Raw genomic sequence first — 26266 nt, 5'->3', positions numbered from 1 at the left:
GTAATAACTGCACTGAATTCATTCACAGATTATGTTCTAGATATAGGGGCCGAAAAGAAATTGCAGTATGTGGAGTGCACCAAAGGGAGAAAAATCACTTCTTTTCTTCCTCTATTCTCTTCCTCCTTCACCATCCACATTTGGCTATGTACACATTATTGGTTTAAAATGCAGTGAGGCCATTTTCCCACCTGTGTTTCTAATCACCTTTGCACATTGTTGTGCATATCAGTTTGGCTGGATGTGTCTCCAAGTTGTCCACTGTTTGTTCACGTGGCTTTTGAAATCTAATAGAAGACATCAAAACGCAGTATTCCTCAAGAAACTGCAGGATTGATGTGGATTGTGGCAAATGTCATGTGCAGAGTAAATGTGAGTGTGTACACAATTGCTGCCTTGATCTCTCCCCCGGCCCCCACTCCTTTTCCTCCCCTAGCCAGTCTCCTTTCTGCACCCTGAACATGTTTCATCTCATGTGCTCCTGAGCAGTGCCACCTCCAAGGCCCCTGGGACTCTACCAGCAGCCAGCGCTTCAAGCTGGAGGGCATACACTGGAACAATTTTTAGGGCTATTGTGTGACAAGTTTGCAGAGTTTGGATTGCTCTGCTAAAAGTGTCTTGAGACAAAATGGTGATGCAGAGTGAACAGAAAACATTCACACTTCCTACCCTGTTATTTATTTTGGTACATACAAAAGGTAAAGTCACCTGCAATTTAAAAAACAACAATTAACAATTAGTGCAGTGACTAACAGTAGCTTTAGTTTCGAATGGAGGCTTTTCTTCTCCTAAAGCTGAAACAACTAGAATGTTTCTTCTCTATTCTCCCCCCCCCCAAAAAAAAGAAGTAACAGGACTTTTTTAGATGCTGGTCATACCTTTCAAGTTGAAATTTTCTAAAATGTTCAGGGCTAATAGCGCTGTTATTCCTTGTCCATTTGGAGGGATCTCCCATACATTTAGACCCTGGAGATGAAATAGTGGTCACTTCACACACTGAACACCAGCAAAGGAACAATAAAGAAAAGGGAAACTTTCCACGCAAGACACTGATGATTTTCAGTATAAAAGTCTTTCCTGCACTGCTGAATCAAGACCAAGACTGTGTACGCACAAAACATTTAAAGCACCGTACATTTAAAGTTTGTTAAGGTTGCTGGGAGTTGTAGCTATGTGAGGGGTCAGTGACTGTTCTCAGAATTCTTTGGGGGGGGGTGATTTAAATGTATGTAAATGTAGTAGCATATAGCAGAGGTGACTTCTGTAATTTGGCAAGCAACTTCACTTAAGTATGCAGTGGTTCAAACCTCGCTTCCCGAATGCCTCCGTTATCAGACGTTTCGGCTCCCGAACGCCAAAAACCCGGAAGTAAATGCTCCGGTTTTCAACCGGTTTTCGGAACCCGAACGTCTGACGTGGCTTCCGCTTGAGTTGCAAGAAGCTCTTGCAACCAATGAGAAGCCACACCTCAGTTGTCAAACATTTTGGAAGCCGAACGGCCTTCCAGAACGGATTATGTTCGACAACCAAGGTTTGACTGTATACTTTTTAAAATAAGTTTGATTTGTTCCAATACCTTCACCACACAAATGCTTTCTTATAACAACTGCCCTCATCTACATCCAATTCTTAAAGCTAAAAACAAAACAAAAAAACTCCAGACCATTTCATACACATAGTATATTTGCTGGTGGGGAACAATAAGAGGAAAGTCATAGTTCAGTGGTCAAGCTGCTGTTTTGCATAAAGAAGAGACCCAGGTTCAAATCCTGCCCCAGAACTTAAATCTACTGCTGCCAGTCAGGGTTGACAAAAGCAGATCAATGGCCTGACTCAGCATATGGCAGCTTCCTATTTTCCTAATATATCTTTCAAAAAACGTTTCAGAAATACTTAACTAGAGTGAAAGCAATGACACAGGTTTAGAAGGACTATGGGTCTAGGTGAAGATACATAAATAACCCATGTATATTTAACTTTTGCTTCTTTGTTTAAACACATTACTCATTGTTCTCTCTCTCTCTCTCTCTCTCTTCTGTGTGTGTGTGTACACATTCAACATGACTAATAGGTTTATTAGTAGGTATGGGCTTAGGAAGGTACTATTATTGGCAGTACTGGAATGGCACGAGTGCAAAATGTGACACACCTTCACTAATGATATGGCATCTGAGCTTCTCCTTTTCTTATGTGGGAACTCTGGCATCACAAGTTTCTCGGGCACAGACATTCTCAGAACTGCCCTGAGATTATCTGACACTCGTGAATGTCACACAGGTATCCATACCTGATGGTGTTTTACTTGCAGTGTGAAGAGCTTTGGCCAGGCTATATAAAAGCTGGACTGTAATCTCTTTCCTTTCCCCACTACCCAGGCAGAAAGGAGTTTTGCCATTCAGTGATGTATGTATACGTGCAAACATCTCTTATTTGATTTATTTGGGGGGGGTTAGTATTTATTTACACAAAAATAAAAACATCTGCAGTCAAAGTGAAGTCAGAGCACAGAAGGATAGCTGATCAGTCTGTGATAATTAGCTCATCCACACCCCAATCTTCATAGCTTCCATCTGGCAGATACTGGCAGATTATTATGGGAATCTTCCGGGCTTTGAGTTCTTTCATTGCAATCAGCAACGGGCCTGTCTCTCCTTCTAGCTCTACCATCACTGGGGCACACATGGCTATCTGGAGGGCACGTATACCAAGAACTCTGGCACGCTCATATTTGGTCATATAAGGAGTGGTGATTCGCTTCTGGTTTGCCTGCTGGCGTTCTCCAGAGAGGAGGATTTCTACATTTTCCTGACCCTCCTCCTCAGCATTTTCCAGATCATCCAGTCCTTCATCTTCCTCTACATCATCAAAATCATCTCCATCAAAATTATCCTCGTTGTCAGACATGCTGAGGCTTTTCTGGGTTCGGCGCAACCTCTCGCGATACCAGAGGCTCCGACGAGAAGCGAGGCGACCCGCACAAGGGAGCCAAGAAGCACCCCGGCCGCTGCGTGCAAACCTTGCAAACGTTCTACCGGCAACCCTCTTATTTGATTTATGCTCTCTTTCCGTACTTCCGCTCACCTGCGCTGTGTGTTAAGAGACGGGCTTCTTAACAACCAGGGGGAGGCTTGAAGAGGGTTAAACACCAGATTCTGAATACTGTACTACAGGAGTTTTGGGCTGCAATCACCTACTACAAACCTATTGGGGAGTAAAGACCCATTGAACACAACACTAAACCAATTTTCTGAGCCCTGGGTCATGTGGCAGAGCTCTATTTATTTCCATTTCAACAGCAAGCACCAGCCAGTTTTCCACATTTCTGCAGCAATTTGGTTTTGTTTTTTGTTTTTTAAAAAATTCATTGGCATTTTGGTGCAATTTTCTCATAATAAACACATTTCTATCTGCAGTTTTAACTAATATACATTTAGTATATCTGTCTGCAGTTTAAACTAATATACAACTAATTTCACATTTTTGGAAGCAATTTTCCAAATACAGTGGTACCTCTGGTTATGAACTTATTTCGTTCTGGAGGTCCGTTCTTAACCTGAAACCGTTCTTAACCTGAGGTACCACTTTAGCTAATGGGGCCTCCTGCTGCCGGCGCGATTTCTGTTTTCACCCTAGGGCAAAGTTCTTAACCCAAGGTACTACTTCCGGGTTAGCAGAGTTTGTAACCTGAAGTATTTGTAACCCGAGGTGTTTGTAACCCGAGGTACCACCCTATAATGCTTTTTTGTATGTTATTTCCCCCAATATTTTATGTGCATTTCCCTTTAATATATGATTTTTGGTAAACACTGCTTGGTTGGAGAACTGCATTGCAAAATCTGGATAAGTGAAAAATTCAAAGGAAAGCTTCGCATCTTCTTTCGGAAAGTGTGGATTTGACTTTAAATGTGAACAGAATTGAAATTCTCCCTCCCTCTTATTGCCGAGTATCTACAGAACTAACTAATTAAGCTTGTATTTGGGAAGCACATGTTTCTATTGGTAGCTGCTACTGAAATTCGGCTCTCTCCCAAATCAAGCAGCTAGCGAGGGAAGGGGTTTTTTTTGGGGGGGGGGATAATTGCCAGAGAAAAAGTTAAGTATTGGTTTCCTTTCTCTATTCCAATTCAGCTTGTCTTCTTCCCACCCTCTCTCCAGTGCAAATGGCTCCCTTCCAAAGGAGTTTTGCAATAGTGAAAGGGCTTCAGTATAATGTAAACTTGTTTCCTTTGCATTTTAGGATGTACAAATGTAAATGAATCCAACCCTTTCTTTTTGTAATTGGGGAGCCTTGGACCATGGTTGCTCCCAGACAGTATTTTGTGGTAAGGATTCACACAAGTACTGGAAATTTACAATTGTGCAACTGAAGTGGATTTTCTGCTGTGCAAGGGCAACAGTTTTTTTTTTAAATGAACTCTTTGCAATTAGAAAAGTGATGGGGAAATGCGGGAGATGAACAGATTATTAAAGGGGGGGGTGTATAACTACTGCACAAGCAAATCAAGATGTATTCAAGATGAACATTCTTATCATATAACTCCCTGAAAACAAATCAGAACAAATGCTTAATAAGGACAGGACATAGTCTAACCTCCACATAAGCAAATCGAGATGGAAGTGAAGTAAACAGGTTGTCTGTATGAACCAAATTTCAGAGGCCTAGCTCTCTGGGAAGTACCATGAATTTTAATAGACCTGTGATTCCGTCAACAAGTCCTAGGTGCCTTCATATTACCTACTGACTAGAAAAACGAGGGGCAAAATTCACATGGTATGCCGCCAGATTATACGGCACTTAAATTGAATTTGTTCAGGGTACACATAAAGACAGTAACCACCTTATTAGACATTTCAGCCGTGAGCCCAATACGTTAGAGACACAAATTAGTGTTTAAGTCCACCTCTCATGAACACTTCAATTGACCTCTTCTCTCTCGCTCTCTGCACACATTCCCTCAAAAAACTGGACACCCCGCAATGTATTTCCCATTATTTTCAAAGGAAACAACCACAGCCAAGTTCAGTTTTGAGAGCCTGTATTCATGGCATGGGTGGGTCTGGGAGGAAGGTAAGAGTCTGCCAGGCAATTTTATTGCCGTATGAAAATTACAGGATGAAAAACAGAGGCTACAAAACAATGGGGAGGGGGGGAATCCCAAGAATGACCTGGCAAGGAAACCCCATTTTCTTTCCAACCTTGGCTGTGTGACTGGAAAGTACCGCTTTGAAGTATAAAGAGAAACACATTGAGCAAAAAGGCATTCCCGTTCACAGAAAATTCTGTGGGAGGGACAGAGAACACAAAAGCAAGACCACCATGTAGTGGATACTCCCAATTCTTCCATTACTGGAAGAATTCAGCTATGCGGCTGGACATGTGTCCAATTTTTAATATAGACATTAGATATCAAAGGCTCAAAGCTTGTTAAAAGGTACTTTCAGGTGCACTGGGGAATGGAACAGAGGCTTCTCAGCCATTGTTCCCTAGTTGTAGGATGCTTTGTTAAGAAGGCTACTGGAGCCTGATTCTTTTTTAAAATAAGGAGACTTAGGCTCAAGTAGCAGTTGTAAGTGGGGGGGGGGGTTAAGGTGGGCATTTCCAGTGTGAGGATGGACAGCAAGACAGGAATACTTCTATGGTTCAGATTGAAACCCGAAGAAGAATTCAGAGTTCCTAATTATCACACTGAGGAGAGCATTACAAACCCCTGAGACTCTGAGCTCTCTGTATCTAGGTACCGTGTATCCAAGTTTCAGCACTAACTCTGTTAGGGACTCACGAGACTGTGCTCTAGTTGCCCGTGATTAATTCCATATACATCATTCATTTTGGAACATTGCAATCGCGGCCTTACCTTGTAATTTGTGACAATGGGTTTGACTTCTTCAGTGGCGTGGCTTTTCAGGTCCTCCAAATCCATCACTCCACCATTGCTCCGAACAACATCCACAACAGCTTTGGCCACACGGCCTTCGTAGAAGCCTCGTTTGCCAAGTTTTGCCAACTCCTGGAAGAAGAAAATAATCTAGATTGGAAACTGCAATAAGAAAAGTGTGTGTTTGGTGAGGGCATAAATACTATGCAATGTGACCTTGAATTCTGACAGTGACTCTTGCTTGCTTGCCTGGATGGAGAGCAGAGCGGGGAAGGGGGGTCTATGAGTGTGTATATACCGTACTTTTCCATGTATAACACGCCCCCGTGTATAAGAAGCCCCCTCAACATTAAGAAAATGGGAGGAGATTGCCCAAAGTTGTTCAGCATTTGGAGGGGGGAGGATTGCCCATTGTTGTAGAGCTATTTTTGGGGAGGATTGCCAGGAGTTGTTGAGCTTTCTTTAGTGGGGGGGGGGGTAGCCCAGGGTTGTTGAGCTTTTTTTAGGGGGTTGCACGTGTCATCTATCGTCTGCCTATCGCCCGCCAGATTGCTGCAGCAACAACCAATCAACACAGGCCCTTGCCGCAGCAACAATCTCCAGCTCACGGAAGCAACCAATGCACTACTTGTGTATAAGACGCCCCCAAATTTGTAACATAATTTTTTACTAACGAAACCTCGTCTGATACACGGAAAAGTACGGTAAACCAGGAAACATGAACAAAGATTAAATTTACATTAGTTGCACTGTGCCATTTGCTGCTTATTAGCTGGGTAATTTGGCTCTCGGGTGCCTGGTATGCTGAAGGAACGCACTACAGACCTGAACATCATCCTAGGTCACAGTTCAGTAGCGGAGGTTAATCAAAATAGTTGAGGCTTAAATCCACAAATTATTTGAGCCATTATTTAAGTAACTGGGTGGAAAGCTTTGGTAGTTAAGAATGTAAGAGTAGCCTGCTGGATCAGGCCAATAGCCCATCTAGTCCAGAATCCTGTTCTCACAGTGGTCAAACAGACGCCCAAGGGAAACCAGGGAACAGGACATGAGCACAAGAGCCCTCTCCCCTCCTGTGACTTCCAGTGACTGTCATTCAGAAGCATTGCTGCATCCAGTTGTAGAGGGAGAGCACAGCCATCATGGCTAGTAGCCAGTTGTTGTTGTTTTAAGCAATGTAGAAACAAGCAGAGGAATAAATAAGCCTCCCAAAAATGCTCATGTAGTCCTTTGTAGTCTTTTGGCAAAAGACAAGAAGAATTTAACGATGGTATTGGTATCATAATTATTTCAGGAGTGTTTTCTAAAAAAATCAATGGCTTTCCTTAAAAGAGGGCAATGACCAGGGCCAGCCCTGCGGCAAAGCTGGGTGGTGCAGGGTGCCAGGGCGCCGGGCCACCAGGGGGGCGCCGCGCTGCTGCGTCCGCTGGGAAACAGGGCAGGGGGAGCGCCGGAGGGATCTTCGCACCACGGCACCAGATATGCTTAAGACGGCCCTGGCAATGACTAACCAAGAATCTATGTAGATGGATGCGGGAATTAGTAATCCTGATAGTGGAAAGGAGGGAGAAATCACTTTTCTCGAGCCTTGTGCATTGTGTGTGTGTGTGTGTGTGTGTGAGCACACACGCACACACGCACGCACATGTATGACTGTATCAGTTAGGTGCTTAAATAACTATGGATACCAAAATAATGAGATGTTCAAAAAGGGTGCCATGACTGTCTCAGTAAAGCCTTGGTCACTTGCAACACACACCAGCCGCACATAACACTCACAGACTGCAAGTATATTCCTGCATTGTAGGGGATTGGAACTCAGGGTTAAGCAATTTGCCCACCATGGAGCTACAATTCTCAGAGTTCTTTACCAATCAACCCCTCTTCCCAGCCCAGGGAACCCAGGGAACAGAGAATAGAAGCTCTGTGAGAGGAATAGAGGTCTCCTAACAACTCTCAGCCCCCTTAACAGCTTCCAGAATTCTTTGGGGGAAGCCATAACTACCGGTACAAATGTGGTACCGTAGGGTGGAATTCAACGTCACGTTATTATGGAAGTTCCATCTGCACAAGCGTTGCAGACTGCCAGACAGAACGATTCCCCCCTCTCGTTCTCCCTCCCACAAGCTGTTCCTGGCCACCCACCCCCACAATTTGGAGGGGCACAGGGCACATGGCGGAGGAGAAGGGCAAAGCATTTGAGCTGATGGGCTGCATTAAATGAATGCTGCCCATTGTGCTCTGAACGTTTGGTGCAGTCGTGGCCCAAGCCATAGTTGGCAAGACCAACTATTCCAGAACCATCCTTTCATGTGGTGGTAAAATCTAGTAACTTTATTAAATATTACAGCATTTTTTTATATTTGTTTGAAGGGTGTATGTAGAAAGCAAGGGTGAGCTGTTGCTTTAAAATTATAGCATGCACAGTAAATGAGTAGCTTCAGAGGTAAAGAGAGCACAATTAGGCCTTATGTACACAAAAGGAAACTGCCTGTCACTCCTGACTCGATTTCAAAGAAGAGCAACTTCAACACCACTCATTCAAAAGGATATTAAGTTGTTGGTACCTGGCACCAACAAGACAAAAGGGCATGTGTCATTCCCCATGTCTAAGCAAATAGTGTACCTTCCTCTACGTACCAGGTTACAACCTGGCACCAATTTGTTAAATATTAACAGATGAAATTGGCAGGTCAAGAAAGGCTCATTCCTCAAGTCAGATAAACCGTGTAGGAGAGGGATCTCTCATCTAATGCACTGACTCTTGAAAGTCATATAACCTTTGTTGTTTATGTGTCATTTGTGCACTTATTATCATGTTAAATGTTTGTCTTTCGTTGTACTCAAGAGCCATAGTTTCCAAAATTCTCAGACAACAACAACAACATTGCTTGTGTAGCAGAGAAATGCACTGTATTCCCTGCTGCACTTTTGAAACATCACCTCCAATTATCAGCTGCGACAGAAAGTAGATGCCCAAGACTTTGTTGTTTACGCACACAACACCCCCTAGTGAAACAGAAATACCTGAAGTTATCGGCTGGAAACAAAGAGTTCTCTGCAGACTGCTTTGTATAATTATCTATTTCAGAATGCATAGACAGTATGTTCGACACACATCACAATGCACAGTTTGTGTACTCCCAGCTTCATTTGGGAGGAAATTATCTCATGTGAAGTGTATCCAACAGAGGCTAATTTCATCATTTCTATACAGTTCTCTCTGTAAGAGATCCAAAATCGGTCTTGAAGATATTGAAAAACAGGGATGGAGGCCTGGACTCCCTTAGGTGACAGCTGACTTTTTCAGATGCAAACAGGGTTTTATACCAGCTTGCTCACTGTTCACAGCTTTCATCCTTTTGTGAGAGAATAGCAATTCTGAATTCAAGCAGTATCAAGCACCACACACATCGATCTAAGCAAATGTGACCAAGGCTATCGCATTGGCCAGCAAACAAGAAGCTCACAAATCATTTTCCATGGCAACAGCAACATTGAACTTCTATTTCACATTTAGTTTCCAAAGGAGATTGTAACATGGAATTCTGTTCAAAGAGAACATATCCCCCCCCCAAAAAAAATTCAGTGGATCTATGTCTTTGGATCTATGTCAATTTTCTTCACACATTCACTGTTTTAAGGTCATACATCTGTGGGACTTGAGTTTTTATTGAGCATAACATTTCATCTATCTGCTGGATGACTCTGCTCACTACAAGGCTATGCAATGAACTGGAATGAACTGGAATATTTGTACCAAGAACATATAATTCAAGGCCCATACATGGTTTAAATTTGCTGAACATAGAATTTAAATGCTAAGATCTTTTCATTTCCCCTTTGCGTTCAGCTACCTGACCCAGATCCCTCCCAGTTCTCCATGCCATCACAGCAGCTAAGTCAGTAACAGCTACTGGGGTCATTTGCTATCACCAGTGAATGTACAAGGTCACATCAAAGCAGCTCAGCCAATGGCATCAAGAGATACAGAAAGACAGAGGGGACCGTCTTTCGAAGGAGTGAACAGTTTTAAGGAGAGGACCAAATATATCTGCAACCCATGGTCTGTGCATATGCTAATCACCTATTAAATTATATTTGCATGTTTTAAAACTGCAGATAAATGTTATCCACATCTCTTGAGTGTAGGGAAATAAATACGTGTGGGTGGAGGAAACAACCCAAATTGGTTATGAAGTATAGGTTAAATGTGTTACATTAATCCAAGTTGAACAATGGAAGGGAATTAAGCATGACAAGTGATTACTTTGAATCCATCTTCTCAGCCTATAGTGTTCTATTTACTGATTTCTATGAGATTGGACTCTGAACAGCTTTTCAGCATTACATTAGCTCCTCAGTAAGGTTAAGAGGCAGTATTTGTTAGCCTGCAGCATACTGACATTTATAATTATCAGGAAAATGAAAATGGAGATGTTGCTGGAGAATATTCAGATACAGCCTCCAAATCTCTTATGCTTAGTGGAAACCAAGTTAACCTGGAAGCAAATTCAATTGCTGCGGAAATAAAATTAAATTTGATGTACATTACTGTCATTCCCCACTAACTTCCTTGCATAGCGTGAAACATTTCTCTTCGGATAATTACCAGCCTTCATCGTTCCCATGGACAACACGTCTCACTTCCTCTCTAAAAGCCCAGATGGAGCTATGGGGGGGGGGAGTGTGGGGTCTAATTCCACAATGAGTACTGCCCTGATCTGATCCTTTCTCTGATCAACATGTCAGCAAAATACCACTTCCTAAATGGCATGCTCCCAACATCCCTTCAAGATCAGAACAGGAAAAGGATATGAGTCAATTATCTGCACCAGGGCAGAAACGAAGGGTCAAAGTAGACACAACATGAAATGCATCATTAGAAAGATTGTACAGAATCATAGAAACACACAGTTGGAAGGGACCACGAGGGTCATCTAGTCCAACCCCCTGCAATGCATGAATCCTTTTGTCCAATGTGCGGCTCGAACCCACAACCCTGAGATGAAGAGTCTCATGCTCTACCAACTAAGTTATCACATTAGGATTTAAAAAGAAAAAATAGTAATAGGTGCCAGAAGAGACTGATTCTTATTGGGGATGCAAGGTATGAGGGAGAATTAAAAGTCAATTTAATTGAGACCACAGAATACACGGAGGGGAGATTTAGTCCTTTCATCCCCAGTCCTTCCCTCACCCCCTACTGCTCTTATCCCACCAGTGTCAGCTACACCTTTCTTTCTAAGGCTAATAGCAGTGTGGGTGGGGTGGTTTTTTTCCTTAAAATCATGGCTGGGGAAGAAAGGGCTGAATCTCATCTCGTGTGTTGCAGTCCCAATAAAATTGGCCCCTCTGTGCCAATCCTTTTTTATATATAAAAAATGTAGTGTTTTCTAATTATAAACCACTTTGAGGTGTTGTTTTTACAATCAATCAGTAGATGAATTTGGTATAACACCTAGTTTGACCCTTGATTCTCTCCTCTTTTTTTGACCCAATCGTGCACTTAAAATAAGTGGTACCTCTCGTTATGAACTTAATTCATTCTGGAGGTCCGTTCTTAACCTGAAACTGTTCTTAACCTGAAGCACCACTTTAGCTAATGGGGCCTCCTGCTGCCGCTGTGCCGCCGGAGCACAATTTCTGTTCTCATCCTGAAGCAAAGTTCTTAACCCAAGGAACTATTTCTGGGTTAGCGGAGTTTGTAACCTGAAGCGTTTGTAACCCGAGGTACCACTGTACTGAGATTTGAGGCAGCACACCTTGTAGGCTTTTGTATGGTAAGTTCCATGACACCAAACAGTTTTATTCCACACTGAATTATATGGAATTCAAATTGTCATACAGTAAAACACAGTACCATATATATGAAATTTCTGCAATATATTTGAGTTTCTGCATCACGTTAGAAACCACTTCTGGAAATATAGTGGAACATCTGTCTGGTTTGTAACTCATTTCCTTGTTATTTGTGAACAAATCTTTTTTCTGGAAGCAAATAACATGAAAATGAATGCTGAATTTGTGCTACATTCCACTGTATTTCTATAAGCAGCTATTACACCATGCGAAAGCTCAAATATAATGCAGAAATGAACGGTCGGAGAAATGTTGGGGAAACTAAATAAACTGCTGTTTGGATGCAGCCATAGTTCTGAGCTGAGGGCACTGGCTCAAGGAAGTTCAGCTCACCTTAAAAGTGTCTGCCAAAAAAGGATTGCAGAAGACTTGTCCGTGATCAGGTGCTTGGCCATCAATCAGCAGGTCCTTCCCGTGTGGGTTGCCAGGTGCCTGAAGAGCATGAGCATAATTCTTCCAGCAGTAGGAAGTAATCTCTGAGACTGGAAAGCCCTTCTCAGCCAGGTCTATAGCTGGCTGCAGAATTTGCCACATGGAAAGCTGAACCAGGAAAGATCGCACAATTACTTCCCATCTAGAGGCAACATTTGAAATGTATGTGTGCCTGATTAAAAACATTCCCAAGGCCCTCCTCTTTACAAGAATTAACCCTATAAACAAAGTTGTTCAATAGACTATCAATAAATAGTAAAGTGGGAGAAAATATTAAGCAACCAAAACACTCCCATGTCTCTATGACTGTGAATGTAAGCTTGAAAATAAGCTGACAATCTGGCGAAATCTCAGAAGTCAGGTGGGGAAACACAGTAACATTTTTAGTGATGGGGGAAGGAGATTCCGTGGCCTGTATTTCTCCTTGCATTTCGGTATATCTGGAAGGAGTGGAAGAAATTGTGCACAATAAGCTAAATTAGCAAATTCAGATTTATTTATTTTTTTAAAAAAAGCAAAATATAGTTGCTTTAAAAAAAATATGCCAAAAAGAAACAGTTTTGGTTATGCTATATTCCTGAATCTGCATGTTCATTTGGGGTTCACCTTTTTGCTTCCATGCAGGGCAACAGCATCGCACCAGCCAGCTGCCGCACCAGGTATGGTGACATTGTGTGCATGTAGTGGAGGGGGACGATTTGCCTCACTGAAGCCATGATCTTTTAGCAGCTCAAGGGTCAGGGCTTCTGGAGACCGACCGCTGAAAAGCAAACAGAGATCCACATGGAAACAGAATTACAAGCATACTAAAAAGATAAAGGGGGGGGAGCATCCATTTGACCTTATTTATTTTTAAAAAAACTTTGATGATGGTGCTACAGTTTCTCGGCACGGCACTGTAACAGCTCTCAGAAGCCTCCTGGCAACAACCTGAAATAATGTAGAACATTTTCCATGGCATTTTCACAGAATGATTCATCAAAGGCTGAAATTCTGCCACATTTATTTCCAGAAACTCTTATTAGATACACCAACCAATCGCTCTTTTTAAAATGGTCTGTTTCAAACCACTATTCTCAACATTTTATATTAATTCAACATCACAGAAACAGATGTTCTTAACCCATACGATGCTCTTAACCCTACAAACTAGAATTGTTAGGTCCAAACCCTCAAAGGGATTCTGTACCAGTAATATAGGGGGTCAGGAACTGCCAGCCTGTGGGCCAGACATTGCCCCTGGGACCTCCCAGTGTCCCCTCTTTGTCCCCACTGCAATTAGACTCATAGATGCCAAGTTCTCCCTTTTTTAAAGGGAAATTCCATTATGCTGAATAGGCTTCCTCGCGAGAAAAGGGAAAACTTGGCAGGTATGATTAGACTTGAAAAAAAGAAGTCTTCGGCTGGAGCCAATAGATATTTTCAAGCCTAACAGGAACACATGGAGGCCTTTTCAGAGTGTGTGCGTCACAGTTGGAGAGGTAAAAGGCAATCCTCTTTATATTACTCACCCTGCCAACAATGCCCCACCAACTCCCCAAATGCCCTATTGGCCTGAAAACAAATATATTGGCTCCGATGGGTGGCTTCTTCCCTATAACTCATTGTTGTGGGTTATGGGTGGTTGTCTCCCTTCCACAGCTAGAGTCTCCAGGAAGATCACCCCTTCCCCATGAAATAAGACTTGGGGATGGAACAAAGCTACTTTCCCCCAAAACCTAATTGCTGGGGGAAGAAACTGTATTTACAGTACTTATGTATGCATGTGAGTTAAAGTGCAATGTACCGGTATATGCCCACCACTTGCATGAGGCTCCCAGAGGGTTGGTCAAGTTAGACCTGCTTTAAAAGCTACTCAAAAGGGAACACTCTGCCAATGGTAGTATCTTCTGTCACTTTAGTCCTTTGATCTGGCAACTGTGGCCATTGGCTGACTATTCCTGTGTTAGGCACAAAGCCCAGTTTCGATGGCTGATAGAAGACGGTTTGCTGATAAGTGGGAAATTTCTCCCATGTGTTTGAATGAGAAGCTTGAAGATATATGCACATATACACACACTCTCTCCAGCTAGCAGAGAGGGAGATAATGTGTGTGCTTTTAATAGAAAATGTGTCTGCCCCTGATACACAGATCCCACACAGCTTCTCTGCCCTTCACTGCCCCACCTTATGGCTCCTGTATACATCAAAAAAGCCACAATACGGCTTGTTGCACTATCCAAACCCAGATTGTGGTTTGTTTCAAACAAATCATGAGCGATAAGCCAGAATTAAACCAAGAAATGGAAGACACAAGAATTACCAACCGTGGAAGAATGGCAAATAAAGATGATGGACTTTATGGAACTGGCCGAATTGACTGGGAGGAGACTGCGCGACCAGGGAGAAGAGTCGTTAGAAGAAGATTGGAAGAAATTTAAAATATATTTTAAAAAGTATTGAAATATTTGAGAATAGGAAATACATTTGGAAGTTCTTATAGGTTGCAGAAGTAGAAAAAATGTTTATAATTTAAGAAAATAGATAGTAATGAATTAAATAGATAATGAAAGAAATTAGGTAAAGGAAGAGATTTACAAAAGTGATTAAAGTTAAGATTTAGAAATTGCTAAAGATGATATAAAAGGGACCCAGGTGGTGCTGTGGGTTAAACCACAGAGTCTAGGGCTCGCTGATCAGAAGGTCGGCGGTTCGAATCCCTGCAACGGGGTGAGCTCCCGTTGCTCAGTCCCAGCTCCTGCCCACCTAGCAGTTCGAAAGCACATCAAAGTGCAAGTAGATAAATAGGGACCGCTCCGGCAGGAAGGTAAATGGCGTTTCCGTGCACTGCTCTGGTTCGCCAGAAGCAGCTTTGTTATGCTGGCCACATGACCCGGAAGCTGTCTGCGGGCAAACGCTGGCTCCCTCGGCCTATAGAGCGAGATGAGCGCCGCAACCCCAGAGTCGGACATGACTGGACCTGATGGTCAGGGGCCCCTTTACCCTTTACCTTTAAATATGATATACAATGAAGCTCAGAAGGGGAGATTTGAGGAAGTCACCCTAAAATGTTAAAGAAAAATGATTTGACAGTGAGATATTTTGTGTCTTTTTGTTATGGATGGGTTTGTCAGGTTTGTATTGTATTGTATTGTTTTTATTTGTTTGTTATGTGTTATTATAAAATGAATAATTTTTATTTTTATTTTAAGAATTAAACCAAGAAACGAACCTTCAGTTGAAGGTTCAGTTGAAACAAACAGCCATGGTCTGGGTTCGGACAACATGACAAGCCATACTATGGCTTGTTTGAGGTGCATGAGTGCTGTGGGAGGAAGGAGAATTTGCATAGGGCCTGGGTAGTAGGAGGGAGGCACGCTCATGTTTGAAACATGACTTAATACAGAAACTGTCACAGCACATGAACCAAGGGTGGGAGTCAACTACCAGAAGTTATTGCATTTGCAATGCGGTCCACTCAGGCAACAAGACTTCTCACTGCACTGCCTAAATCTGCTCTGTGAGTTTGAGGGAACCACCAGAACAGGTTTAGGGGTCATGTGGGGGAGAAGAGGGTGGAAAAGTATTGTTGCACCAGTTGACCTTGTTCCCCATATGATGCATGCGCCACTTAGTGCAATGTTGCTCTAAGGAGTTTCCTGTTTCTTTGTGAAAGGTTCCTGGGAGGAAAAAAATAACCAGAGGAATTTCAGCATGTCCTGCTCTCTGCCCTTTGACTACAGCAACAGGAACCGAAGAGCACCTGGGACTGATGCTATCCTTTTAAAAGCATCTTCCTATTAATATTCAATTTAGACCCAAAGGACAGCTATTCCTCTGCAGCAGCGAAAAGTTGAATAGCATATGAATGTAGGGAAATCAGAACAAAACGAAAAGGAAATGAGGTGCAAAACTGGATTCTGACCTCCTGGTTAAAATGAAAGTCTTCCTCATATGAAACCAGAACTGCAGACACTCTGCCCACCAGGATGTTTGCACAAAATCATTATCAAGTTCAGCTTAAAAACAAAGTGAAGGCATGCACAAAAACTGGACAAACACCATTTGTATACACAGGCTTGTGATAAGTCTGGCAAGTCTGAACAAAACCACTAAACTGAGCCCTGTTATATATGTGGAATTCCATTGAGAAATGCAGTCCAAGTAATCTGCATCTGCTTATTTTCCAGCAATCGAGCCAGTGGCAACAACTTGATTTGTTGACACCAGATGGCGGTGTGGAGTTCCATCTTTCGCAACGAGATTTCCCATTGTGAGGTTTACAACACGTTTTCCTGAAATGTTTTTTTTTTTTGACGTGTCTAGATCAAGCCTTAGTCCTCTCATTTCTTGGCCCCTACTCTCAAACCAGCTGCAAAAAGGTGGTTTTGGAGGGTGGGTGGAAGAGTAGAAATTACAAAGAGAGAAATCCCAAATGCACAACTTCCCCCAGCAGATAACTGAATACAACTATATTTTCTAATACGTAACAGAATACAACAACTCTCTGCCCTAGTACATAGCAGAATACAACAGCTGCTCATGTGCTTTCTCTCTCTCTCTCTCTCTCTCTGCTACTTACCTTCCATTGAGACCATGTACCTGTTTTGTGCTTGCATCATAATAGAGGCAGAAGCAGTCTCCACCTATGCCGGTGCTGCATGGTTCAGTAACATTTAAAGCAGCTGCTACTGCCACAGCAGCATCTACAGCATTGCCACCACTCTTTAAGATATCTGCAACAGAGATAGGCTCATTAAAAAGAACAAACAACAACAACAACAACAACAACAACAACAACAACTCTAAACTAATAGTGACTTGCAAACCAAAACAGGGAGTGCCACTTTGGGAAGTGTTAAAATCACAGGATCCTAAGAATTAAAGAAAGACATGGGAATGCTGATTTTCAACTGTAATTGAAATGATTTGAGAATGGTTTTGTACGCCAGAAGAGAGGAAGCTTGATTGAGTTACACTTCCAAAATTGTGGAAACCTCAGCCAGGAGATCTTCAGTATAGCGCTGCAGATTAGTCACAGGTGTCTAAAGAGTTACTAACTCCAGATGTTTTGGACTACAATTCCCATCATCCCTGACCACTGGTCCTGTTAGCTAGGGATCATGGGAGTTGTAGGCCAAAACTTCTGGAGGGCCGCAGTTTGGGGATGCCTGCACTAACTTAAGTCTGGAGCCAACCCACTGAATGTCAGATACGACCCACAAAGGAAAAATCAACATTTCACCCATTAAAATAACAGCGGAACAAATTACCGAGGCCTATATTTGTTGCAAGAGGCTGGCTTGATGCAACACAAGCACTACTGCAAACCACCGGGGATCTCCGAGAACAGAAATTAAGATGTGGCATCCTTTTCGGAAGAAAATACAACACAAAAAAAAAAGAAATGGGTATTAAAAGGAAAACCTGAACTAATGTACAAAAATAAATGTGAACCCTAAAATCAAATGGATGTAAATGGACCTGTATAAAACTTCACAGAGTTCTGCAAAACTCTAATATAGCTTACACTGAAGCTGAAATTACATCATGTTACCATATTTTATGTAAATCCCTCATTTTCATTTGGCAAGTGAAATGGAACTCCCCAAGCAATATCATTCTTACTCCCAAATTCCCTTGATTTCAACAATAGTACAACTGAGTGTAAATTTTTCCCCAGGTTCAAAATTCAAGTTGAGGAACAGACTTGATCCACAATTTCTCTCTCTCTCTCTCTCTCTCTCTCTCTCTCTCTCTCTCTCTCACACACACACACACACACACGATTTTCACCAACTGAAGTTAGGCTGTGTAAGATTCAAAGCCAACCTGATGCCTTCTTATTCAAACCTGAGAATTCTGAATACGGGAATGCTGTGTTCCATCTACCAAAATTGGGCCTTAGCATTTAGCAGTAACACAGTGCAAACACAGTTGTTTATATGTGCTGATCCAAAGGCTCAGATTGTGGTTCTGTTGCTTGATATAGTGCAGCACATCTGTCCATGCAGAGGGAAAGCTCAGTGGGTACAGGATGAGACTCTTAATCTCAGGGACGGGGTTTTGAGCCCCATGTTGGGTAAAAGATTTCTGTATTCCAGGGGGTTGGCTTAGATGACCCTCATGGTCCCTTCCAACTCTACACTTCTACAATTCTGATTCTATGCAAACAACAACAACAACAACAACAACAACAACAACAACAACAACAACTCCCATTGCAACAGTTTGTTAGAGCGGCCCCATTTGTTCTGTAATAATGTGTGTATCCAAAGTGCCTTTCTTTCAGGTAACCACAGGGATCCAGCCAAAAGGTGCAGGTACTTGCTGGGAAGCAACTGCAACCCCCACCCCTACAAAAATCCTTCATTTCAGGACAAGGAAGGTATCAGTGGTGCCATATGGGCAGGACCTTGAGGGCAGAGGTCCACAGTCCCACTCAGCAGAATAAGGAGTGGCTCCCAAACACAGTACAGAGGGTTGAACACATTTAGAAGTAAAGTAATGCACATTATTACCTAAATAGGAGAATAATAATAATAATAATAATAATAATAATAATAATAATTTTTATTATTTATACCCCACCCATCTGGCTGGGTTTACCCAGCCACTCTGGGAGGCTCCCAACAGGATAATAATAATAATAATAATAAAGTGATAAAACATCAAACATTAAAACCTTCCCTAAACAGGGCTGCCTTCAGATGTCTTCTAAAAGTCAGATAGTTGTTTATTTCCTTGACATCTGATGGGAGGGCATTCCACAGGGCGGATGCCACTACCGAGAGGGCCCTCTGCCTGGTTCTCTGAAGCTTCACTTTTTGCAGTGAGGGAACCGCCAGAAGGCCCTCGGTGCTGGACCTCAGTGAATAATGGGGGTGGAGAGGCTCCTTCTGGTATAATGGGCGCAGGCCATTTAGGACTTTAAAGGTCAGCACCAATACTTTGAATTGTGCTCGGAAACATACTGGGAGCCCATGTAGGTCTTTCAGGACCAGTGTTATGTGGTCCCGGTGGCTGCTCCCAGTCACTAGTCTAGGCGCCTTATTCTGGATTAGTTGTAGTTTCCGGGTCACCTTCAAAGGTAGCCCCACACAGAGTGCATTGCAGTAGTCCAACCAGGTAGTCCAAGCAGGAGATAACCAGAGCATGCACCACTCTGGCGAGACAGTCTGCAGGCAGGTAGGGTCTCAGCCTGCGTACCAGATGTTCCAGAGTAGGCACCCCCAAACTCGGCCCTCCTGATGTCTTGGGACTACAATTCCCATCATCCCTGACCAGTGGTCCTTTTAGCTAGGGATGATGGGAGTTCTAGTCCCAAAACATCTGGAGAGCCGAGTTTGGGGATGCCTGGTCCAGAGTCTACACACACTCTTAGAAATTAGTCACTAGTGATTAGGCCCACAGGTGTGGGAAACCTTGGTCCTCCAGATGTTGCTCAACAGCAACTCTAATCACCCCTAACCCTTGACTGATGGGAGTTGTAGCCTGGCAGCATCTGCGGTACCAAAGCTTCTCTTGCCCTGAAACAGTACCGCCTCCCTACTAGATAGTCCAGCCAATCAGTCCTGCCTGGGGACTTTTTGCCAGAAGTGGAGTTTTGTGCATGAGAGATGCTGGCTAAAGCAGCTCAGTTGGACTGTACAACATGAATACTCTTAATCTCAGGGTCATGGGTTGAAGCCCCACGTTGGGCAAATTATAGGCTACATTGCAGGGAGTTGGGAGTTTATGATCCTCGTGGCCCCGTCCAACTCTACAATTCTGCGAAGCGTTTTCGTTTTTGACACGTCCAACTTCTCCGGCTTAAATAGCAGCTGTCCATCGCCTTGCGCGCACAGATGGGGCGCGGAGGGGGGGTGGGAAGGCGCATCTCTGAAACGCAGCATTCCCCGACAGGCTATATATTCAATTGTCTATGTTTCCCCGTCGGGGAAGGGAGGTGCTGCTTTGAGGGTTTCTTTCTGCAGCTACGGTAAGTAAACGGAGGAGAAGCCTCAGGAACGGTGGGGGGGCCACGAAGCAGAGGCAAGCAGCGCTCGGGTTTCCAGGGCGTGGCTCAGCCGAGCCCAGCCAGCTGCTGCTGCCGCCTTGGCCGCTTCTCGCGCCCCTCCTTCTATGCCTAGACGCACAGGCAGCCTCAGCCACGCGCCCGTCTCCTTTAACGGACCTACTTCTCCAGCAGGAGACAGAAAACAGAAGGGGGGAACAAAACAAAAACGGAGCAGCCAGGCGTCCCTTTCATGCGCGCGCTCTCTCTCTCTCCTCGCCCTTCCAGACGCCCCTCCTACCTGGCGCGCGCTTGGAGAGGAGAAGCAGCAGCAGCAACGTTGTCCTGAGGGAACCGAAGGAGCAGCGCTTTGGGTTCGCCTCACGTGACCGCGGAGCACGTGACTCCGAAGCAAATGCCCCTTTGCACCTATGGTATCATACGAGGAGACGGGAGTCGTTCTGAATCCCGTTGGTCCGTTTGCTACTGCTAGATACTATTTGGGCGCAGTAAATGGACGCTGCTTTGCAACATTTAGGGCTGTTCTGTGGGGTGGGGTTTTTGGTGGGGTGGGGAGGCGAGGGTGTTAGGAGGGAAGGAAGATGCCAGTCAAAAGTGCAAAACAGTTTGCATGGGTTGGAGGGAGGAAGTGCACAGGGAGGTTTTCCTCCTTGCCTTATGATAGGTAAAAAAGGTAAAGGACCCCTGGATGGTTAAGTCCAGTGAAAGGTGACTATGGGGTGTGGCGCTCATCTCACTTTTCAGGCCAAGGGAGCCAGCATTTGTCCATGTCCGGGTCGTGTGGCCAGCATGACTAAAATGCTTTGGGTACATAATACAACGCTGCAGTTCTATGATCTGTCCAGGGCAGGCATAGGCAAACCCGACCCTCCATATGTTTTGGGAATACAACTCCCATCATCCCTGACCACTGGTCCTGTTAGCTAGGGATGATGGGAGTTCTAGTCCCAAAACATCTGGAGGGACGAGTTTGCCTATGCCTGGTCCAGGCTGTGTACTTGGGGTAGGTAGGGGATGTCTGAAAGGAGCATACGGTAGTTGAAGGACACAGCTATGGCAATGGCTCACCTCTCCAAAAGCATACGGGAGAATGTGATGTTAACATCCAAGAACAAGATGAAGGTCTACCAGGCTCGCGTGTTGAGCACTCTATTTTATGGAAGTAAGTCATAGGCAGCACCTCAATGCCTTCCACTTGTTCTGCGTCATTTGGACATCACATGACAGGACAATCTCCAACAAAGATGTGCTTTCCCGAGCCCACATTCCCAGCATGTTCACACTCCTGTCTCAGCGAAGTATACACTGACTTGCTGATGTCCGCAGAATGGAAGATGGCAGGTTCCCCAAGGACATGTTTTTTGGGGTGATGGCTTCACACACCAGGCCCGTTGGCAGACCAACTCTGCATTACAAAGATGTCTGCAAACGTGACAAGAAGGCTGGCAAGATCAACCCCACCATGTGGGAATCTCTTGCAGGCAACCGCAGCACCTGGAGACAATGCGTCAGGTTGTGTATCCACAGCAGTGACCAGAGGAGGAACGACCGCTGGGAAGAGTGCAGAAAGAAGTAACATCACGGTACATCTACATCAGCACAACTGGATCCCTTCATCTACCCCAGCTGCAATAAAACATGCCTCTCCTTTATTGGTCTCTACAACCATGGCAGGCGCTGGAACTCTCCCAACTGTTTGACATCACCCCCAAAGGCGCACCCTTCCATTGTCTCCTGAGTCAGATGGATACCAACCAAGTGTAAGAAGCAGGGGCCTGAGAGGAAGAATGGACAGGAGAGATAGAGAAAAGAGTGGTGGAGCAAAAGAGGATCTAAAGAGAAAGTGGGAAAAAGGGTTCGCACAGCAACAAAGAACAGAGGACAATGTGCTCTTTCGGCAGCCTTGGAGACTAGAAATTGTGAGCCATAGGGATGAAGAAAGCCCCCATTATAGCATAACCCCCATTGGTGGTGTGGCTACTACTCTAGATACTTCCATGCTTTCCCCAGGGCACTTTCAGGGGGCCTTGTTTATTGAGCAAGCATCTTCATTTGTTCCCAGGGAGATCAGGTGATGTTTCCTATTTAAGGAGGATTCACTCTTACTCTGGGAAGCTAGATGATGCTGCATCAAAGCAAGTGTTTTCCCACAGTTTCCAGTGCATTTCCCCATAGTTAATTGTAAGTCCGGTCTTTTGGAAGCGGGTTTGTCTGTTCAAGACCTCAACCACTATAATTGCAAGGCCTGAATTTGCTGGCATGTGATTGAATCCCACCTGCAAATAACCCCCAGTAAGGTCTGCATTTTTAACTTCCAAGGACGTGGTTAAGGGAACTGTGTCATACTGGCAATGTGTGGTTTCAAGCAGGGTTTCTAAGCATGCATTCTGTCCTGTGTCTCTGGAAGTTTACAGGCATTACCAGGAGTGGCCAGGGAGTCATCTCAGGCTATCAGCAACCATATCACTCCTCATCATTTATGTACAGGGTCAAAGCTGGAAGTCCTTGGGAGGTTTCCTGTATTGATCGATGTTGGCTGCCAGGATGGGAAGACCACAGCAGCAGATTAAATATCTAGAACTAGTACACAGGGCAGGGAATGTTCATCATGATTTCATTTATGAATCATAGCTTTCTAAATGCAGGCTTCTTGTATTGAAGTCTTCATGGCCATTTACAGATCTCGTTAACGTTTCCAGTATTAGTTGGTCTCTAAGTCTTAGTTGGTCTCTAAGGTGCTACTGGAAGGATTTTTTAATTTTTGTTTCCAGTATTAGTTACAGGTAGGTAGCCGTGTTGGTCTGCCATGTTGTTGTTGTTGATGATGATGATGTTCAGTCGTTTAGTCGTGTCCGACTCTTCGTGACCCCATGGACCAGAGCACGACAGGCACTCCTGTCTTCCACTGCCTCCAGCAGTTTGGTCAAACTCATGTTGGTAGCTTTGACTATGGTCTGCCATAGTCGAAACAAAATTTAAAAATTCCTTCCAGTAGCACCTTAGAGACCAACTAAGTTTGTGATTGGTATGAGCTTTCGTGTGCATGCACACGAAAGCTCATACCAATGACCAACTTAGTTGGTCTCTAAGGTGCTACTGGAAGGAATTTTTGTTTTGTTTTGTTTCCAGTATAAACGTATCTGCTAATGTACTTTCCAAACCTCAGGAAAGTCTCCTTGGGCTTTGTTGCACTGAGGCCTGTGACCTTTAGAAATCGGTTGTATTCTTTGGAGCAAACACAATAAAATGGGAATCAACAGATGATATTTCCCTGTACATTAAAGTACATTTCTCCCATGTGTGTAAACATTGGTTGGAGTACTGCATCACAAAATTTGGATAATACGTGCGAATTTCAAAGGATAACTCTTGTTTCTGCTTGCGCAGTTTTGGAAAGTGCAAAGCTGATCAATTTGCTTTTAAACTGGAACAAATTTCTCCCCCATCTCAACCAGCACAGCCATTGGTGAAGGGTAACATAGAAAGTTCACCCAACCATTATTTAATGTTCCCTAAAGAGCAGTGATCTTCAACTTTCACTGTTGCTTGTTTGCTATCTTTTGAAGATACCTTTCTGCTTTATCAGAAAGCACTTATCCTTATCAGAGTATATATGCTTCATGCATTAATCAGTGGGTGTTTTCCATTTTGTCCTTATCTAATGTTTATAGTGGGTCACTATCCTGTATCATGTAACAAGGCCTTGGGTTTTAATATTCCACACAATTCATACAGCCAGTGGAATTGATTCCCAAGTACTGTACATGCAAGCAGTGCTTTTTTTCTTTTCTTTTTTTTTTTAAAAAGTTTAGGGGTGCTCTCATTTTCCTAGTCATATTGAAATACTGCCCCTCCATGAGGCCAAACTTAGATTCACAAAATGTTTAGGGGTACGCGTACCCCTGCGAACTCCCCCTCCCCCGAAAAAAGCACTGCATGCAAGAGATAAAAGCTTGCAAAGATTGAAACAACACATTGTTACCTCCCAATAATCACATTATGAATTTACAGCACACTCTTCCCTACACTGCTTCGAAACAGCAGAACTGATCAATATTGTCAGCTAGTATACAAAAGGGGAGACCTATAACTATATATGGTGATGTTTTGCTCTTTTCACATATCAAGAAGGTGAGAACAGCATTGAGGGAGGGTGTGAAAGATAGGTTGCAATTTGCTACTTTTGCCCCCAGAGAATTGAAGCACGTATGAAATGAGCATCGTTTTTCATGGGGTGTATGCATTCAACCAACCCTCATCTCTAGAAAACAGATTTCGCAGATCTCTGTGTTGCTTCGGACACCTTTGGAACCCTTGATGAGGTGGCAGTGGAACAAAATAAAATCATAGAATCATAGAGTTGGAAGAGACCACAAGGGTCATCCAGTCCAACCCCCTGCCAAGCAGGAAACACCATCAAATAATGTAGCATGTAGCAAGTGATGATTTTTTCTGTCATTGCCCCGTCAAGTCTGCTAAAAGCTATCATCAGAAAGATTCACTGCAGATTACTCCACAGAATACCATGTCATGTCATGGGTGGGCAGCCTGTGGCCAGATGCAAGACAGGGCAAGGTCCCTACGCCTTTAATTTCAGCAGGTGTCATTTGTGAAGTTGCCCCATGCTTTCATCCTATCATAGAGTCATAGAATTGTAGAGTTGGAAGGGTCCCTGGGGGTCATCTAGTCCAACCCCCTGCAATGCAGGAATCTCAGCTAAAGCATCCATGACAGAAGGCCATCCAACCTCTGCTTAAAATAACCGATGAAGGAAAGTCCACCACCTTACCAGGGAATCTGTTCCACAGTCAAACAGCTCTTCCTGATGTTTCGTCGGAATGTCCTTTCTTGTAATTAGAATCATACCCCCCAGAGCAGAAGAAAACAAGCTGGTTCCATCTGACAGGCCTTCAGAGTTTTTAAGAAGGCTATCATAGCCCCTCTCAGTCTCCTCTTTTTTGAGCTGAACATACCCAACTCCCCCAACTGTTCCTCATAAGGTTTGATTTCCAGACCCTTGATCAATTTGGTCACCCTCCTCAGCACACATCCCAGCTGGTCAATATCCATCTTAAATTGTGGTGTCCAGGTGTAGTCTGACCAAGGCAGAAACAAGTGGCACTATGACTTCCATTGATCGGGTCACTATACTTCTGTTGATGGAGCCTGGAATAGCATTAGCTTTTTTGCTGTGGCATCACATTGTTGATGCATCTGTAAATTTGATAAGCATTTCCTCAATTCCTTCATTCAAGTTGTGTCTAAAGTCTGAACAACAACAGGCCTGGGACAGAACTCTGTGGCACCCACACCTGTCACTTTTTTGCAGGCTGGTGAGGAACCATTAATGAGCACTCTTTGGGTTCAGTCAGTCAACCAGTTACAAATCAACCGAACAGTTACCTCGTCCAGCCCACATTTTGCTAGCTTCTTCCCAAGAATATAATGGTGACTTTGCCAAAAGCCTTGCTGAAATCAAGATACACTACACCTGCAGCATTCCCCTGGTCCACCAAGCATGCAATCCTATCCCTATCAAAAAAAGAAACTTGGCATGACTTTTTTTTTTGAGAAACCAATGCTGGGTTTTAGTAATCGCAGCATCCTTTCCTGAATTAGTATACCAAAATAGTGTGCCTGGTTCTATCCATCACCCCTAGCAGGTTGCCCTTGAGCAAATGCTTTCCAATAGAAAATGGTTATTTGCCCTGCAGAGATGATGATGATCAAACTTTGCTCTGCTTACACAATTTCCATGGTTCATCTGAAAGTCATGCATTATTCGATTTACGGCTTTTATCTTGTTCTTACTTTCAAGGTAGCATAGATTCATTATCAGTGCACTCACCCACACAAACTTATTGGGGACTCCCTATGAAATCACCTAGTCTGGGTGATGCAATGAAACACCGATGAATTGTTCATTTTTATTTCTGCCATGACTAAGCATTTAAAGGAGGGGGCCGGCGGGTCAAAGTACATCGCCAAAAATAAGTCTGCATCCCTGGAAAGGGCATTTTGCAATAACCAAGCTCCAAACCACTGGCTGTCTTGTCCATGCTGGTAAAATATTAACAGAGGTATCTGGTTGTCATGACAA

The 26266-nt window shown here is 43.7% G+C and overlaps 2 protein-coding genes across 4 annotated transcripts in view; both read right to left on the bottom strand.

Moving 5' to 3' along the window:
• The window catches only part of LOC118093940 (glutathione hydrolase-like YwrD proenzyme), a 28963-nt gene extending 8451 nt beyond the window's left edge, over positions 1-20512 (bottom strand). The window contains exons 1-7 of one of the 3 annotated variants that reach the window (XM_035133797.2): positions 20447-20512; positions 17423-17520; positions 16732-16885; positions 12777-12930; positions 12072-12278; positions 5856-6008; positions 879-966 (exon numbers count right to left, since the gene is read on the bottom strand). In XM_035133797.2, the coding sequence (XP_034989688.2) occupies positions 879-966; positions 5856-6008; positions 12072-12278; positions 12777-12930; positions 16732-16885; positions 17423-17519 (853 nt within the window). In that variant the 5' untranslated portion in view covers position 17520; positions 20447-20512. Of the gene's footprint in view, positions 1-878; positions 967-5855; positions 6009-12071; positions 12279-12776; positions 12931-16731; positions 16886-17422; positions 18340-20446 lie in introns of those variants that run through there. The other 2 variants (XM_060274488.1, XM_035133799.2) reach the window with 2 other exon arrangements.
• On the bottom strand, positions 2450-3003 carry LOC132591095 (DNA-directed RNA polymerases I, II, and III subunit RPABC2-like). The gene has a single exon (XM_060274489.1). It carries the CDS (start codon positions 2902-2904, stop codon positions 2521-2523), a length of 384 nt encoding a protein of 127 aa, XP_060130472.1. The 5' UTR covers positions 2905-3003; the 3' UTR covers positions 2450-2520.
• Positions 20513-26266: the final 5754 nt, after the last annotated feature.

This window comes from Zootoca vivipara, chromosome 5 (genome assembly GCF_963506605.1).
Source record: "Zootoca vivipara chromosome 5, rZooViv1.1, whole genome shotgun sequence".
Lineage (NCBI taxonomy): Eukaryota > Metazoa > Chordata > Lepidosauria > Squamata > Lacertidae > Zootoca > Zootoca vivipara.
This window is presented reverse-complemented; position numbering and strand designations above follow the sequence as displayed.